Source organism: Andrographis paniculata, unplaced genomic scaffold (assembly GCF_009805555.1).
Source record: "Andrographis paniculata isolate CXL003 unplaced genomic scaffold, ASM980555v1 Contig38END, whole genome shotgun sequence".
Classification (NCBI taxonomy): Eukaryota; Viridiplantae; Streptophyta; class Magnoliopsida; order Lamiales; family Acanthaceae; genus Andrographis; species Andrographis paniculata.
In genome coordinates, this window is record NW_026137571.1 from 1752608 (window position 1) to 1771660 (window position 19053).

Below are 19053 nucleotides of genomic sequence, written 5' to 3' on the forward strand. Positions count from 1 at the left end.
TATTGGGATATAGTAGGAATAAAGTAGAAATGACTAAAATAACCTTATTAGTACGTGTGATATAAAGATAATGACGTAAGCTGTAAGGGTATTTGTAATGTTAGGTAGATAATACAGTTTTTAGAAAAAGAAATTGATACTTTGTTATGGGACAGACTAAAATGGAAAAATGAATACTTTGTTATGAGACGTAATGAGTATTAGAATAAACGGTCATTTACATCATCTAACAACTAATATTAAAAAAATTACGCGAAAAAAACAAATGACACTCTTATTTCGGAAATCGGGAAATAGTTATTTTGTCAGTGGATGGATAATAAAGTAAACTTAATTTTATGGGCGCGGATTAGGTATTAATTCAATCAAATTAACAAATCACATAAAGGTATACTAAATACTCTCTCTCTCTCATTCAAATCTAGTGCACTTTTCTTTTTTGGTTGTCATCGAAAAATATTATTTCTTTTTTTAAATAAAAAATTATTCTACTTTTGTACTTATTTTACTATAAAAAGGAAAAATTAACAATTATCACTCACTTTTATTAAAACTCGTATCTTGTCAAATGAGCACACATTTGCATGACGGAAGGAGTATATTTTTTTCATAACACAATATATATAATATTATATTCCGAATTATAACATAATATATAATGTATCATAAATATACTATGATAGTATATATTATATGTTGATTACCTTTATATGATATGGTGATAGATCAATTTAATATCATACTAATTTAATTGGATAAAAGTATATATAAATATATTTATATTATATATAGCAAAAAAGAGGGTTTGTTATTTCCAGACATGTGACAGGTTAGAACCCAAATTGAGACATGGCACGTACAACTACATCAAGAACTGACTTATTATTATTATTATTATTATTATTATTATGAATTAATTAATATTAATTGTAAAATAAAATAATAATATATTAGTAATTTTAGATGAAATTTAAAGATATTTTATTGTTACATGATGACTACATTAATTAATTAATTAATTAATTTTGAAAATAAATATTGATCGATTCAGTCAACGTTTTTAGATAGAATTGATTTTTTCATGTGTGGTATGAAGAACTATGCTAGTAATGTAAAAAATAATATTTTGTGTTGAATTCATTTTTTGTGTGCAGTAAGGAAAACTGTGTTAGTAATATAAAAAATAATATTTTGTATTAAATAATTGACTTTTTATACGTGAACGATATATATTGAATATTTGTATTTTTAATAATATTTATAAAAAATTATTCCATTAAAAAATATTGAGTGAGCATAATAATTGTATTTAATTGTGTGAAATAGAGATTAGACATTTGTGTAAATCAAGTTTAGGATAGTGACAATGAAATAAAGTGATGAGGTCCTCCTCCACATGTGCTGATTTAACCTACTCCACTTCACTTCACTTAATTCAATTCATACCCAAACCTGCAATAAATTATTATAAATATATAAAAATAAATAATATTAAAATAATAATAATAATAATAATAATAATAGTAATAATAATAATACTCCCTCCGTCCAAGATACTATGTCCACCTTGCAGTTTCTGTCCGTCCCATGTATCATATCACTTTCCTTTTTTGGAAAATGATTACACTTTAATCTCATTTTAAATTATTTTATTTTATTTTTTTTAATTTTAATTAAATTAATTAGTTATCTTAATTTTAATTTATAATTATTTATACTATAAGATAATTACTTTCACTAATATATTTTTAATTATCTACTAATTACACCCTAAAATACAGTAGCAAACACCGTATATGTGAAGGAGGGAGTAATAATCAATTATGAAAGCCCTGATAGATAGCAACCCAGTATAATAAATGTGGATAAAATAAATGTCTGAAAACGAGGATTCAATTTGGGCCTGGGCTGTTATTACAATGTTTTACATATTGGGCCCCATGTTGGGCCTAATTTATGATTTAGACATTTTTTATTAATTAGGGGCAGATTTCATAAATAAATTAAAAAAACCTTCTCATAATAATAAAATTAGTATTATCATTTACTTTTTACTTCATTGTATTTGATATTAAAAATATTCTTATATTTATATAAATGCACATATATCATTATAATAGTATTATAAGAAATTAATAGAAGTATTTTTGTTATTTTTTCTAATTAGTACATTTTTATATAATAATTAATATTCAAATATTAACACGTAAGAAAGTAAATAAGACCCGACGAAGATAGTATAATAATTGTGCAAGCCTAAGGCCTTTGATTTTAGTATAAATATCAACAATACTAACGTAATAAATATTTTTACAATTTATAAAATGTTAAGCAAATATCATTATTTTTATATTACACAATAGCATGTTTTTATATTTGTTTTTACGGAGAATAGTATGTTTACTGTATTATAATGTTATCTTAAAATTTAAAAAATAAAATAAAATACTACATCCAAAATATCACATCAAATAATTATTTTAATTTATTATTAGCATTGTTAATTAATGCTCCGTTTACATAAGGTGTGTTTACTTGTAATATGAACACTTGGTTTTTATATTTTAACATTTCTTAAAAATAAATATTAAATTAAACACATAATTTTTATTTACTATATTACATTATAATTTAATTTTATATTTAAAATATCACATCAAATAATTATTTTAATTCAAAAAATTTGCTATTGAAAACTAAAACTCAAAATAAACACAATATTTTGAGAATTTGTTTGCACTATTTCTACGATAATCTTTTAAAAAATAATACAACAATTCCAACATAAGCTGGCAATAATTTCCTCCAAGAAAAAACTCAGGAAATAAAAACGAGCATTTTATTTATTAGTAAAATTTCTATAATGCAATAAACTACTAAAACCTAAGAACACATCAATCCCATAATACTGTCTAAACCTAAACTAGAAAAAACTCATAAGCATGTCCAAAAGAATTATTTCATCTTCTTCATCAAGTATGAATCAATTTATATAAAGCAGAGTTTATAGTTAGTTACCTCGTGGAGAAAGATTCAAGCTTTAGGCTTAAGGATCTTCGGAGTTTCCCAGGTGAAGTCGGGATCGTCGCGCCCAAAGTGTCCGTAAGCCGCCGTCTTTTGGTACCTGAAATTGCCTCCTCTCTTCAAGTCCAGGTTGATCGCAATCATCCCCGGCCGGAAGTCGAAGCTCTCCTTGATCAGGGCCAGGATGTCCTTGTCCGGGATCTTACCCGTCTTGTAAGAATCCACGAATACAGACAGCGGTTCAGCCACGCCAATCGCGTAAGAAACTTGCACGATGCATCGTCGCGCGAGTCCTGACGCGACAACACTCTTGGCAGCTTGTCTGACAATGTAGGCGCCGCTTCTGTCGACTTTAGTCGGATCTTTTCCGGAGAAGGCGCCCCCGCCGTGTGCGCCCCAGCCGCCGTAGGTGTCGATGATGATTTTCCGGCCGGTCAGGCCTGCATCGCCGTGGGGACCGCCGATGACGAATCGACCGGATGGGTTGAGGTGGAAGATGGTTTTGTCGTCGAGGTATTGGGCAGGGATCACGGGCTTGATCACGTGCTCCTTCAAGTCACTGGCGATTTTTTCGTTGGTGACGGTTTCATCATGCTGAGTCGAGATGAGGACGGTGTGGACTCGAACGGGAACCATTGCGCCGTTCTCATTTTTGTACTCGACGGTGACCTGTGTTTTCCCGTCGGGTCTTAACCATGGGCAGGTCTTGTTCTTCCTGACTTCGGTGAGTTTGGCGCCGAGCTTTGTGGCGAGGACGTGGGTTAGAGGCATAAGCTCCTGTGTTTCGTCGGTGGCATAGCCGAACATGTGGCCTTGGTCGCCGGCTCCGATTTCTTCGGGTTTCTTGGTGAGATGGCCGTGGACTCCCTGGGCGATGTCGGGGCTCTGTTGCTCAATGTTGACGAGGACTTTGCAGTTGTCGGCGTCTAGGCCGACGTCGGGAGAAGTGAATCCGATTCCTCTGCAGGTATCCCTTACTATCTTCTCGTAGTTCACATTTGCCTTGGTTGTGATCTCGCCGAAGACCATTACCATGTTTGTTTTAGTGCAGGTTTCGCAGGCGACTTTGCTCTCTGGATCTTGCTCTAAGCAAGCGTCGAGAATGGCGTCTGAGACTTGGTCGCAGAGCTTGTCAGGGTGTCCTTCATTGACGGATTCTGAAGTGAACAGGAAGGAATCCATGGTTTCTGAAAAACAAATTTGGATGTCAATTGTCAGTCATTTGAATCGGAGACAGTTTTGTTAAAAGTAGCAAGTTCACATTCGAATTGAGCATGATTAAACTTGAACACAAATCACGCATGGTTATGAACTGGAACTGGACTATCAATAATTGATTGATCACTGGTAAGGAAAAGCATTCACCATCGCTTAATCGATGAATCTAACAAATGCACCGTGGAGATTATGTTCTATAAAAATCGGAAACATATTCGAATGGATAAAACAGAACACATTTATGTGAAGTTATTGTGCATAGGCATTTTGAGGCAGATTAAATACAAATCGAGGAGCTAAATCAAACGGTGCAGCTTCGGTGCGATCGTAACCATTGATAATGCTTAGGGATAAATCACCGCACAACAAAATGTAAAGGAAAATGCGAAAACCTAAAGATATTCCTCGCGACACAAAATCCATCGAAATATCTAAATTTAATCAAACAATCACCGCAATCTGTGAGGCTATCATACAAATTTACATAAAAACATCAAATCAACCAACAACAATCATCGAAATCGTCCAATTCGAATACTAAACGAAGCAAAATGAAATCATTGTAGGCATAAACGATAACAGAAGCGCAATAAATAAAAAAAATTAATAATAAAAAAACAAAATTAAAGTAGAGATCGATTCGATTCAGGTGGCTGACCTTTCTCCAAGAACGTTAGATCTGCAGCTTACAATCGTCTTCCTCGAGAGAGCAAAGCGCAATCGCAGACTGGTTCTGTGGCATCGGCGACATTTTATAGGCTGTCAAACTGACAGGCGCTTCAAGTGTAAAACTACCCTACCTACACCACCCAATTATATGGTGCCACCTGGCGACTGACAGTTGATGTCCACCAAATTCTTTATTTTTTATTTTTTATTTTATCTGCATTGTAAGTTTGTACCCTACGAATCTCGAGATGTACGTCTGTTGGTTAAAGGATTTCACCCACTTTTAATGAGAAGGGTGTGATTATTTGTGTTTTGTTTTTTATACTCTCTCCTCCCAAATAAAAGAAAGAACTTTTGAAATATTATAATACATAAAAAAAAATTAATATTAATATTTTAATAATTAGCGAAAATATGTGAAAATGTATTAACATTAAAAATATCATTATATTGGTATAATTTTGTTTTTAATTTGTACTATATATTGATATAATAATTAATATTCAAATATAAAAAAATAAAAAATAAAAAATAAATGGAACTTAGAACCGGACGGAATGGGTATATTTATTTAACCTATAAAGATATTTATCTTGTAATTTATTTTAAATAAATAAAATTTATATTAGAATGATTATTGTATTATTAAATAATTCAATTTTTTTACATATAAATTTATTCTTATTTATATAATATAAGTATATATATATGCTTACTGTAAAATAAATTAAAATTGATGTTTATTTAATAAATTAATAAAATTATATTAAATATTTTTATTTTTCTTTATTTATTCAATATATAGACAAAACTATAAAATTATTATATTTTTCATTCCCTCTCCTCTCCTCTCCTCTCCTCTCCTATTTAACCAAATACAAATACTTATAAAATTACTACATAATTCTACAATTTTTGTATACCATAAAAAATTAAACATATTTTATTAGGTAATTCATTTATTTATAATATATTAATTCAACTATACATCAACATATATACTTTATATAATTTAATAGTATTATTTTTATCAGTTAACAATAAATTGAATACATCATCCAAACTCCAAAGTCTTCACTAACAAGGGAGTGTTTTTTTTGTGCTTCCAATTTAATTTTACGTAAATATATACTCCTCCCGACTCAATTTATTATTTTTGTACGTTCCACTTAAAAAAAATAATATTCATTTCTTATAAATACTAAAATATCCCTTAATTTTTACAAAAATATTTTCTTCATTTTACTTACAATGGTAAAATTATTAATACTTTCCGGCTTATCAATAAAATATCATTATATTTTAACCTATCATTAAAAAAAAAAAAAAAAATTGAGTATTTTGAGTCAGAACGAAAAGAATAATATATAGCAAAAATTTTAAAATTAAGCCTTTTTTTTTTTTCTATTTATTTAGCCCTAAAAAACAGAAGATAACTAAATGGAATATCCACACTATGATCATTCTAACTATATTTCTCACTATTGCTATGATAATTATGAAATCTTGAAATAGTTTACCTCTACATAAGCTTGGCTGACAATAGATACAAGGAGTCTTCACTCAAGCAGCTGAGCAATCCCGAGCCCGGTAGACGAGCAAACTTGACGTCGCGAATGGGAGGCTTTAGAGGTTTGAACCACTCGACGGCATTTAGAGATGGCAATTCCTGCAAAGTGAGTTCATTTGTTGCTTCATCGCCAGAAACAAACACGGGTTTCGGGTATACTCCATCAATTATTGCCGATTTTGGGAATCGGATGTCGCTCACATTGGCAAAAGTGGTTCCTAGTTTGTGGTATCTCGAGCAACCTAATCTTTTGTAAAGGACATGACTTCCCACCGTGACTTGCCCACATGGCGCAAGTGTTGGTTGAGTGATCTCCACGGCTGATGGCTCGATTTTAGGTCGATAGGATGCGACAATATCATTGGTAGAGGGGCAATATGCAACGGATATACATACTCCTTGCTTGTCTGATTCTGGAATCAAAAATGGCCTACACCACGACAAAATTTTAATAATGAAATTGAAACTAGAGGTCTCCATAAATAGGTGTGATATAAATCGGAAAGACTCAAATAATAACAATCTAATATAAGATAATATAAACCTAATCTAAACTATAAACCAAATATCTAAAAATATAGTGTCTCCGTCCACCAAATCTATGCTCATTTTTCCTTTTTGTTTGTCCACAAAAAAATATGAACTTTCTATATTATTTAATTTATACCCTTCACTATTATACTTATTTACAAAACTACCATAACTACTTAGCACACTAAATTTATCAAAATGCTCATACTTATCAAAATATCCTTACTTTATGTCGCGATCAACCAATATGATACTGTATCCATGAAAACATGTGTGCAAACCAAATGAGCATACATTTGAAAGACGGATGGAGTATAAGATATCTCAACAAAAATAAATGTTACTGCTTTGCCTGTTCTTTCAACAAATTTTTAAAGCATCAAAAAACATAACTGAATGTACTATTAGATCCGACAAAATGTAAATTCCAAAAAGCAGGCGAGCATATGATCCCAATTTGCAACAATGGAAATTAAAGTAGTGAGCCCAAGAGAGAGCAATCGAATGTCACTAGTCCCTTCAGTCTTACACCTTGGAAATATTATAGTTAAAGACTAATTTGAACGAAACAGATGAAACTAAAGTGTTTTCAAATGGAAAGACGGAAGTAACAAGGGATTATGGCAACAAATATATGAAAAGATTAGAGGTTGGGAAAGAAGTCGATCAGTGGTCTGTGAAAAGAAAAGTAAAATAAGCTTTTCATTCATTTTTCTCATTTTCTTGGAAGGCAGCCAGTTTTTATTTTTAATTTTAAACTATATATGCCATCTAAATCATTTCCTTCTCTATCCAATTCCTATCATCAAAGATTATAACAAACAGTGAAAGAAATCTATGGCTTCATAAGTTAACACATCTGTAAACATACATTAAGGAAAGGGAGTGGGGAATGCTACGGAAACATACCTTCCTTCACGTCCACCGAAGTTCCATTGACATAAGCCAATGGAAGATGCGGAAAGAACACATCCGGTGCCAGAGCTTAGAGATGAATCAGACAAAAGAGAATGCAATGTATGAACTGGGCTATCTCTCAATCCAGTCAAACATTCCACATGAGTCTTGGTGTAGCGTCTGTCGAACTGCAAAACCATGCCATTCTGCAAGGATATTATAATTAGAGAGTTGATATAAATAAATAAAGCTGTATAAGATAAGGAAGATGCCAAACATCAAACGAAACCTGTAAGCCTGCATATGCATATTGTGCATTGCTAGCATCCCATGAACATGACCAGGCAGCAGCCTGAGGATTCAAAAACCATCACAGCTTCAACATGATAATAATAGAAAAGATAATAGTTACAGCTACTCAATAACATTTTAGAAAAGACAGAACATGATCATATACTTGCACAATCTCACGGTTCTTCAAAAAAATAATGATTATTTTGTTGGATTTTGGGCTTCCAACTAAAGCGAAAAGGTCCAAATACTTCATGGGTAATTAAGGACCACTAGGAAGATAAAAGATCTTGATTTTAGGGTTAAGGAATTAAAGACAATGCAGGTAAGCTGCGCCAGAAACAGGGAAAAACAGGGCATTTGTGCAGTTCTTCCGTTAACTGTGCAGTCTCGGATAGCCGAGCTTCTTTTTTAGCAAAGAAAACATTGTCCGATTGGCTTGGATTTTTTATGGAAATAGAAGACATTCTATTCTTAGTTTTGAATGGTGGAGATTGGATTTAAATGGTTAAAACTCTTGGAATAAAATTCACTGGAGATTTGGTTGTTTTGTATTTCGTTAATGGTAGGACTTGAGTCATATCGTGTAATTTCTCATTGAAAACTTTATTTTGAAAATGTGAAGTTGGTTCTCACTCGTTATATGGATGCTAACAAGGCTAGAGATTTAGATACTTCAGAGTCTACTTTGGGTTATGTAATTCCTTTCCACACGAGCAATTTCCTAGCAATCCAAACTACAGAAATGTGTTGCTTTCTCAAACATCCTACCTTTTGAAGTCGAAACATTGAAGTGAGATATCATTGGTTGCATGATGTGTTGGACAAAAAGTTAACTGAACCTGAAATAGGATGATAATCGAGCTGATATGCTATAAGCAATGTGGGCCAAGATGAAAATTCTAATTTTGTTGCTCACATGCCAGAATGAGAAGTTCCTTCTCCACAAGGTTGGGGGGGGGGGGGGGGGGGGGGGAGGGAATTTGTTGGGTTTTGGAATTAAGGAATAAGTAAAGACCTATTAAGAAGATAAAAAAACAATGATTTTAGTCAAAACTACACAGCCACTCAAGAACCAGAGAAAAAATAAAGCATCCATTAATTCTGCTTTCTTTGTGCAGTCTCAGTACTCTCGAGGTTTTGGAATAGTAAATATTGTCTAAGCAGCCTTTTTCTATGGTTTGAATGGGGGGATTGGATTTCAATGGCTAAAAGTCCAAGAATTAATTTTTGAGGGTGGAACAGTTTTTTTGCCTTTTTATCTACATATTTTATTATTCAGTTGATATTTGGGCCATATGGTGACTTTGTTGATAACCCAAGGCCTTATCTCATTGTGTGATTTTCGTATTCTATGTTGATTGGTTATAGTTGAGTTTTCAGTGAGCTCAAAAGCCCCGTGATTTTTCTTCTCCACATTAGAAAGGTTTTTCACGAAAAACTTTGGGGTTATTGGCATTCTTTATTTTCGATCTCTGGTTAGTCTAATGCTCCTAATATGGTTATGGCAAATTGGAAGGTATTGTAGATGTTTTAATGACATTCTTACAGACACAATTACGGGATTAGCTAACATTGCACCAAATATTACAGTTGTAATGTGTCGTGTTCTAGTAGGGTATGATTTTCATGGATTCCTAGCTAAGGAATGATTGCAAGAAGCTTCAAAAGCTGTGAATTTTACTATAAGAAAAATCAAGGTAATAAAAAAACATTACCGGAAGCTGATAAGTAAGAATGGGATTGTTGCTCTCCGTGCTGAAACATAGTAGAAGGAAAGCACAACAGATGATCAGAGAAAACTAAAATAGCTCCAATGACTGCCTATTTGGTAAGAAAGGGAGCACACTACCTGAATATCAATAGTTTCTTTCCTAAGGAAGCCAACAGCACATGTTTGCTATGAGGAGAAATCTTCAGATCCTTGACAACTTTGATGTTCTCAGGGAGACGAATATCATCCTTTTCATGGCTATTAAACATGCTAACCTGAAAAGATTCTTTACTAAATCAAATGAATGTTCACAAGATCAAAAGCAATATATATATACATATATATGAAAATTTTGTACAGACTTATCAAAAACCAAAAGGATCCATGTGGCCAAAATGATTTTATATTTCCGAAGGACCACAAGAACATACTTTGGTCAGCACGTGCAGTCCCGCCCTGCCTGGAAGTCTTCGAGCAGTTATAAATAAATGACTGGAACAATCAATGTCAAAGAGGCGAGCACCCACTACATGACATTCCATCTACAAAAGTAATATCAAATTAAAGAGATTTCTAAGCAAAGTTATGATCCATTATCAAATAGGAAAACATTTAAAACATTAAATACGAGTCACATGATGTTGTTACATACTTCGCTTCTTTTCCAAGAACCATTTCAGAAAATTTCAGAAATAAGACTTGAACTCATTAAAATTTTAATCCGGTGTATGTCTTGGACAATAAATAGAAAGATGGAAAAATCAAATACATAATAGAATTGGAAATCCACACAATTTCTGTAATTCATCAGACCAGGATGAAAGTTTTGCACATTGCCCTTCAACATTTATGGCTTCAAATTGCAATAAGGAAAATGACCTAGAAGAATTACTACCTCCAATTTAAATCTACTCATACATCCTTCCATTTGAAACCTGCCGCATACATCAAGATCTGCAGAGAAAAAATTAAGAGATATCAGGGACCAAGAAAAACCTAAAATAAAGCATGAGTCCATCCTACTCATTACAATTTTAATTAGTGAAAATTACCCGAGGTTGGCCATCTTTGAATTTGACCATTTAAATAGGTGGGAGCAGTTGCTGGTACCCTGTGATCCGTATCTCCTAAAAGACCCTCCAGACCATGTGTCCTCTACAAGACAGCAATATTGTAATAATGACGACTTTTTGTGATAATAATAATAATAATAATAAATCATATGAAGATGACTCATTGAGTAATTCCCAGATATTGGCTTCTCATGTTTCCCAAATTAGAGATAATAAAAAGTAGAAATAAGCAATTCAAAGTATGAGTAGTGATAACACTCCAGAAACATTTTATCTATTAGTAAGACTAAAAATCCAACGCATGTGAATGTGATTGTTAGAATTTAGAGAATAATAGCTAAGAGAAGAATTTGAAAGCAGCCAAATTCTACTTTCACCATTTTCCCACAAAAACCAATGGAATCGAATCTAACAAGATAATACTTTTCCAGTATCAATTTCCAAAACATGGACACAAAAATAATAATGTGAAACAGAAAGAACACAGGCTCTTTCGCTGCTAATCTTCTAACATCAATACTTCATAATTGTAGCATCGCATTTGATGCTCATCAATATATTGGATTAACAGCCAAAAACATTGGACACAGTAGTTTCATAAAAACAGATGAAATACTGGCTATAAAGAGGAAGAAACAATCAGGATATAGATGAAACCAATAAAGATATATGAACAAGATGAAGCAAATACCTCCTTAAGATGTTGCATTTTCTCCTGCATATCAGCTTCTCTCTGCCTCCATTCTACTTCCATCTTAGAAAAGGACAAGCACAGAAGGGAAGGGTAAAAATCACAGGTTGACATAAAGTAGATCCCACAGGTGGGATTTTAGAGGATTCCTCGAAATTAGGCACAGTACAAAGCAGAAATGAACCAATTCCAATTCATAAGAAAATCAATAAATAAGATACATTAGCATTTAGTACAGTACTAGACCAAAGACAAATTTACATACAACCCCCTTCTACTTTCAATTATTTCCACAGAATTTACAGGAATTCAACTGGATAATGTTTAGCAGTAAACATGTCCAAAGTAAACAGAAAAAAGAATAATCTGTAGCAGTAAAAGTGTACTCATGATAAAATTTCTTCGTGTGTGTTTGTTTGGGGGTTTGGATTTTGAGTTGGGATTTGAATAGTAAAAATTTTGAATTTGAATAGTTGTATGATGTGATATAAATAGGTGTTGATGTGATGTTTTGAATGTAAAATTGATTTTTAGTATAATATAAAAAATGAAAAATACGTGTTTGATTTGATGTTTTTTGGGGGAAAAAATGGGATGAATCATTTAAAATCCAATCCTCCAAACAAACACACCCAAAATCGTTAATTGCAGCAATAAGCACTTAAGATTAAGACCCACAGAAAAAACGAATAACAGCCAAACCAAAGTGTTAGCAATGAACGAGTGGATTACAAAATCATTGGCCCTATTAGTCTTAAAAAAAAATGAAAAATAGCAGCTATAAAAGGGTACAAACAATCAGGGAATAGAAAACATGGATGAAGAGACAGAAACTAGCACAAGCAATACCTTCTTGAGACATTGAACTTCCTTGAGGATATCAGCTTCTCTCTTCTTCCATTCAGATTCCATCTTAGACCAGTTAGCATTCTGTAACATGCCGAATAAAAGCAAGTGAAACCATCAACTACAAGGATAAAACAACAAAAACTGCCAACTTGCTAAAATGATCCTAGAGTACGTGTAGTACTAACTTCTTATAAATGTATGTCCTAACATCATCATATGATAGAAGCCAGGCTAATATTGATGTAACAGAGAGGCTACAATGAACATCTGACAAAAGTTATCTCTTGCAACTATAAAGCAACAACCAGAATGTTTAATCCAACAAATATTACTAACATCAATCAACAAAATATATTACTGAAGCTCCTAGTGAAAATTGAAATCAAGACCATTTTCTACATGGAGGTTGAAGTGAAGGTTCATGAAGTCAGGAACGAGAAATATATATATATATATATATATTACATAACATATACAATGCTACTTACCAAGCTTCATCTGATACCAACACTAAGTTATACACTTTTACTCACATCACAAACAATAAGAGAGTGCAGATACAAGATTAAGTAAAATAATGCATCTACAATTGACTTGCAGATTTTCTTCAGTACCAACATATTACATGTTTGTGGAAAATAAAATAAAACCCAACCTAAACAACAGACACATCTAACTATAAATTTCAATGTCATAAAAACTCAGAATACTGCATGTGAAATGTTGCTCAACTTCATAGCACAGAATGAAGTTAATTCAATGCAACAATCTCCTTGACAAGCTATAAACCAAGACCATAGTTGATAAAAGTTAACAAATGGAAAGAAAATATAACAGTGGCTCAGAATTAACCAGAAGCTAAGGAAACACATCCAATAACAGTCGGTCATATTTCAAGAATACTTTGTTTGATTTACAAATAGCCATTACTTACCACAATATTGTTTCAAGTAATCTTGAAACTATAACACATAATTTTTTGAAAGCACAATACAATACAATTTCAGTAGGGGCATAATTTTTTCAAAGCACAATACAACACAATTTCAGTAGGGGAAAAACAAAAGGTAAAAGTAAAAAGAAAAAAGAAAAGCATGAAAGATCATCAGACTTTCATGATAATAAGATATATAAAGTTTACACAAGCACAAGTATAAATCATTTATAGGCAAACTGCAAACAGATGGATTTCATCAGATTACCTACAAGAACAAGGATAAAAAAAAAAGAGTCCATTTTCACATGTATGCTCACCTTTTTCTCAAGAGTCGCACATTTAGCTTCAAGTGATTGCACTCTCTGCGGACAAAGAAACCAAACACACACAAATAAAAAAATTAAAAAAAAAAAAAGGATCACAATCCAATTAACTAATCCAATATAAACACAACGCTTGCCGCTCTCCATGACCTCAACCAAAACACACCTTTTGAAGCTCACCATCAACGGCAACAACTTGTGTAGCATAAAGCAGACGGATATCCTTCACCCCACAATCTTTTTTACATTGGGGGCACTAAACACAGAAAATTAGAAACAAAATTGCAGAAAAGTATTAAAAAAGATAAAGATTGCAGCACATATCATCGAACACTAATTGTAAGCTAAATTACCTTACTTGAACGAGGCCGCCTCAACCATTTCTTGATGCAAGAAAAGCCATATATGTGCCCGCACGGCAAACAACTGTTAATTACAGAAAAAACCTTATACACTAAATGTAAGCGATGAATTCTACACAATATAGGTTTAATTTTATTGAGACGTACCAGACATTGTGGTCGCTGCCAGAACCAGAAGACCACGGCTCGAAGCAAATGGGGCATATCAGTCCATCAATTTCCCCCCGATTCAACTCCTCGCCATTTACCCCATGATCATTGACGTTTCCACCATTGTTGAATTGATTACAACCCACTTCTCCGCCGTTGCTTTCGCCCACTACTACCAAGTCATTACTTGAAGCCTGGGTGTCAAGATCCAGTGCTTCTCGAGACGTGCCTGCAATCGTATTGCTGCTACGATTACCGTACAATACCTCACGCAATGTCCTTCTGGCGCCTTGATCGGCGTCATTGCTGTTGCCATTATCTTCCTCTCCTTGTTCTTCTTCTTCTTCTTCTTCTTCTTCTTCGTCCTCTTCATCTTCTTCTTCTTCTTCTTCTTCCTCCTCCTCCTCGCTTTCTACATCAATGTATGAACTCATATGCCGGAGATCATCCATTGCCTGCTCAAAAAGATGTAAAGCATCGTCGCGGTGGCTTGGATCCCACATGTATGAGCAATAGTGCGGTGTGGTTCTGTGGAAATTTGGGGATTTAGGGTTTCGGAATCCGCTAATTTGGGGTGGCCTTGTCGTCGTTTCACACTATGTGATATCCATGGACAGGTTTGTTTAACCCATAGGCAATGTCTATTGACTTGCTATCGGTTTGTTAGGGTGCGTTCCTTCCCATTGGTTCGGAAAATCTGATCTGTATTTTTTGTTGGATATGGTTTCCTTTTTTCTAATTTTTTTTTTTTTGTTTTTTTATTTATTTACAATGTGAGAATATGTTGTTGTTATGCAAAAGTGGTGCCTGATAAATTCGGCTCGATCTAATACCCTATTTGCAAATTAAATCTAACAAGTTAAATCACATTAGACTAAGACAGATGATTTGGAGGCGTTAGAATTTGAACCATACTAGAAATTTATTTATTTTTTTACTTTTGGAAAGATATAGTTTGAATTTAAAGAGTTTTTAATGTGTATTAATTTGATAGTCAACTGATGTAATAATGTATATATGTATTAAATTATATTCATTGAAATTAATTATAAGTATGATTTGAGTATTAATTTATATTAATTATAAATAAATATTTATATTTTTTTATTATTTATAGTATTATTTAAAATTTTATTGACATGCATCTTATATATATTTATTTATTAAATTATAGTTATTGAACGAATTAAATGGTTAATTCGTTCTAGTGCAGCACCGGTTTACAAATCGGGCTATAATTATCTATTTTAAAAAGAATCAAAACCTACATATGGAAGTTTCATGCCAAAAAATACTATAAACGAAAAATACTATAATCTATATTAACACAATGCTTTGTTCACTTTGTGTTTTTTATGTTAAGTACGAGATATTGTATTGATATTATAAAAATAAATAAAATTTTGTGTTGAATGATTGAACGATAAACTAGTGTGTTTGTTTGGGGGTTTTGATTTTGAGTTGGGATTTGAATAGTAAAAATTTTGAATTTGAATAGTTGTATGATGTGATATAAATAGGTGTTGATGTGATGTTTTGAATGTAAAATTGATTTTTAGTATAATATAAAAAAATGAAAAATAGGTGTTTGATTTGATGTTTTGGGAGAGGAAAAAAATAGAATGAATAATGTATTTAAAATCCAATCCCCAAACAAATACACAGTAGATATATTATAGATAATACTATATAATATTTCCTTGCATTTTAATAAAAAAATATATATATATACAAAATGCACTCTTAACACATGTGCGACTTCTTTAGGATCAACCCTGGGTGGTAGGTTGTCGGTAACAGAAATAGGGTTATGGGTCTGTCCTCCTGATCGTTCTTCTCTTGGATAGGTCGATGGGAGGACGTCAAGCCTTGCACCAAACGGGATGTTGTTGAGGTAAGTGAGGGGAATTTTTCCCTATCCGTCCTAAAAGGGGCAATAGCACTTTAGATAGTACTATCCACATAGGACGGTCCAGCAAAATTTGTTTAAAATCGGAAATGGGACATTCCTAGTGGCGTAGGACAGACTCAGTGTGACCTTTGACATGGCTTGGCCAAGCATGTTCTGCATCAAGTTTTGTTGCCCCCGCAGCATAGTCTGCACAATCGATGTTTGTTGATTGTTCATTTGTTGAACATATGATAACAATTCGATATGTACTTGAGCTGCTCCTTTTGTGTTTGGGACGGTCACTGTAATCGGCGTAGGGTAGACGCTCTAAAGGTGTGGGACTGAGAGCTTGCCATGTAGATCCTTCCAATGATTCGGCCGGACTAGAAACGTATAAAATTTTTGTTTGATATAAGATCAGCAGTCTTGCCTATACTTCTATTGTAGTCGTCAAATTGTTGATGAGAAAATTTCAATAATAAAAAGTAAAACTAAAAAATATATTTCGAATTTGATAGGTGGTGCCTGAGATCAAGGATTCTTAAGCACTAAACTTGAATACACTAAGAAATGATTAGATAAAAGCTGGGAAAAATATGAAAATAACGATCCCCAAAGAGATTCTCTTGAATTTGTTGTCGATTGAAGATGATATATCCCTTCTTGCTGAAGCCCTTAAATAAAAACAGTCAATCTGTCTGAAACCGTCTGCCAATCGGTTATCGAGATCGTGTGCCCAACTGACAATAGTTTCACATTATACATCTCATATTGTTGTACCAATCGTTAAAACCAACTGCTTGTCCCTCAATTTTTTTTGGCATTTTTGACAAATCAACTTCCTTCACATCAGGTCTCTTGGCCTGACCAATACTAACTAGGACAGTCCTCTAAAAGGACTAGACGATTGGTCTTTTGAATGACCCAATTAGTTGCTCTTTTGAGACCCAACCCTTATTCAGACCCCGGGGCCCACCACCAGGCCCACTTTGACTCAGTATTTTGGTTCGAAACCCTAATTTTAAATTTACATGCTCAACAATAATATTGATATATTTAGTGCTAGTTAAAAAATATTAATGCAAGAATGAAATTAATATCAAAGAATGAAATTAATATCATCATGAACTGAGTCGAGGAATGCCTTCTTTTTGCAAATTAGATTACGCCATATAATGTCTCCAAAAAGATAAACAATTTTCAAATTTTGGTCTAAAAAAAGAGTGACACATTTAATCCTTAGAATTTCAATAAACTAAAATAATGAGAGAGGTGCCGAAAAGCCTTTGCAAGAAAGGAAATGATATGAGAGGAGACGGGAGAATGTGGTGATATGTTGGAGAATGAAAAATGAAGGCCCGTCATATAAGCGTCTTCACTCAATTAAGGAAGTACTCACTCACCATTAATTATTGTCTTAGTTATTGATGTAATTAAAAGTCGCAATTTACATTTATTTCAAACATTTTGTTTGATCTGATCATAATTTACGATAATTTCAAAGATTTCATTTGAAGTTATAATGGATATATATATGCTTAAACATGATTTTATCTTGATTAATATGCAACTTCAGTTATATATTTTGGTTTAACTTTGATTTTCATAATTTAGTTTATCTCGAGACGGACAAAATAGTCAAATATTAGCAAAACTTCATATCCAATATATATAATATATTTAATCTACATTAATTCAATTTATTTGGTGCACTGATTCGCATTTTCAATTACCGATTAATCAATTTTGTATATTTTGAATTTAATTTGCTAAATTTAAATTTTATCAATTAAATAATTAACCGATTGTCAACATTTGGTACAACAATGACACATGAAATGTTTTTGTGCGAAGGATTTTGGGGATTCTTTATTATTAAAAAAATTAAAATATCAAACCAATACTTATTTTATTTTGTTATATTATATTAAAAATTAACTTATATTTAAAACATCGCATTAACACTTATTTATATTATATTATAAAAATAATTTAATTCAAAATTTAATTATTTAAAAATAAAATCCAAAATCTATGTGATTGTTTTGTAAAATAATTTGAATGAATATTTTTTTATGTAAAGTATAATATATCGTCCCATAAATGGGTTGGATAGTTGGTAAAAAGTATGGATAAAAGATTTTTTTGCCCTTGTGAGTGTATTCGAGTAAAAAGTAGTGACAATTGTATAATAAAAATAAAAAGTACGGGTAGTTTTATGGTGATATGATTATTTATGGAAACAAGAGTATTATTTTGGGACGGACAAAAATGATAAACAATACTATTGTATTGAGACGAAAGAAAGTATATAAAATATAAATATATTGAATATATGCGATATATTAATATTTTTAAGAAATATATATATTTATATATATATATATATATTTTTTTTTTGTTAAAACAACATACCTTTTAAACTCAAACAAGCACAACCATCCTGGTTTTGCAAAATTAAATAAATAAGAAATCACTTTTCAAGAAATTAATTTCCGATAACACCACAAGACCCTCAGTTAATAGACATATATATATATATATATGTTTGATGTATGTATTATTTGGTTTGACCGCCCAAATATATTATTTTGATCGAATTGAATTAATAATTTTTTATCTGGGTCTATAAGGGTATATTTTATTTTTTTTATTAGTTTGAAAAAAAAAAATTGATTTGAATTTAATATTAAAATAATATTTGTAAAATTAAAATAATAAAAAATTAAAAATTTAATAAAAAAGAAACAAACTCTACCGTGTTTCTTGTTTTTTTTTTAATATTTTATAATAAAAATACTACGCAAACACACCCTTTATTCTATAAAAAAAAAAAAACAATGAGTTTATTTGTTTAGTATTT

At 32.0% G+C, this 19053-nt stretch overlaps 2 protein-coding genes across 3 annotated transcripts; both read right to left on the reverse strand.

Annotated features, from left to right (window-relative positions):
* Positions 1–1281: 1281 nt before the first annotated feature.
* Positions 1282–5027, reverse strand: LOC127250893 (S-adenosylmethionine synthase 3). 2 transcript variants are annotated; one of them, XM_051274366.1, is made up of 3 exons: positions 4901–5027; positions 3019–4211; positions 1282–1452 (listed from the first exon to the last, which is right to left on the reverse strand). In XM_051274366.1, the coding sequence occupies exon 2, from the start codon at positions 4204–4206 to the stop codon at positions 3034–3036; it is 1173 nt and encodes a 390-aa protein (XP_051130323.1). In that variant the 5' UTR covers positions 4207–4211; positions 4901–5027; the 3' UTR covers positions 1282–1452; positions 3019–3033. The 2 variants fall into 2 exon arrangements, with proteins under 2 accessions (XP_051130323.1, XP_051130322.1); XM_051274365.1 differs by lacking the exon at positions 1282–1452 and having other exon boundaries at positions 2818–4211.
* A 1248-nt stretch (positions 5028–6275) lies between these two features.
* Positions 6276–14966, reverse strand: LOC127250894 (uncharacterized). Its single transcript, XM_051274367.1, has 14 exons — positions 14297–14966; positions 14141–14213; positions 13954–14043; positions 13782–13826; positions 12528–12608; positions 11679–11741; positions 10967–11069; positions 10810–10868; positions 10346–10456; positions 10053–10189; positions 9919–9958; positions 8199–8261; positions 7922–8115; positions 6276–6911 (listed from the first exon to the last, which is right to left on the reverse strand). The coding sequence occupies exons 1-14, from the start codon at positions 14800–14802 to the stop codon at positions 6434–6436; spliced, it is 2043 nt and encodes a 680-aa protein (XP_051130324.1). The 5' UTR covers positions 14803–14966; the 3' UTR covers positions 6276–6433.
* Positions 14967–19053: the final 4087 nt, after the last annotated feature.

Excerpts from the sequence above, each read along its gene's own strand:
- LOC127250893 (XM_051274366.1), bottom strand. The coding sequence starts at position 4,206 with ATGGATTCCTTCCTGTTCACTTCAGAATCCGTCAATGAAGGACACCCT.
- LOC127250894 (XM_051274367.1), bottom strand. The coding sequence starts at position 14,802 with ATGTGGGATCCAAGCCACCGCGACGATGCTTTACATCTTTTTGAGCAG. Across the intron at positions 9,959-10,052 it reads AAGAAACTATTGATATTCAG|CACGGAGAGCAACAATCCCA; the intron begins GTAGTGTGCTCC and ends ACTATGTTTCAG. Across the intron at positions 6,912-7,921 it reads TTCGGTGGACGTGAAGGAAG|GCCATTTTTGATTCCAGAAT; the intron begins GTATGTTTCCGT and ends GTCGTGGTGTAG.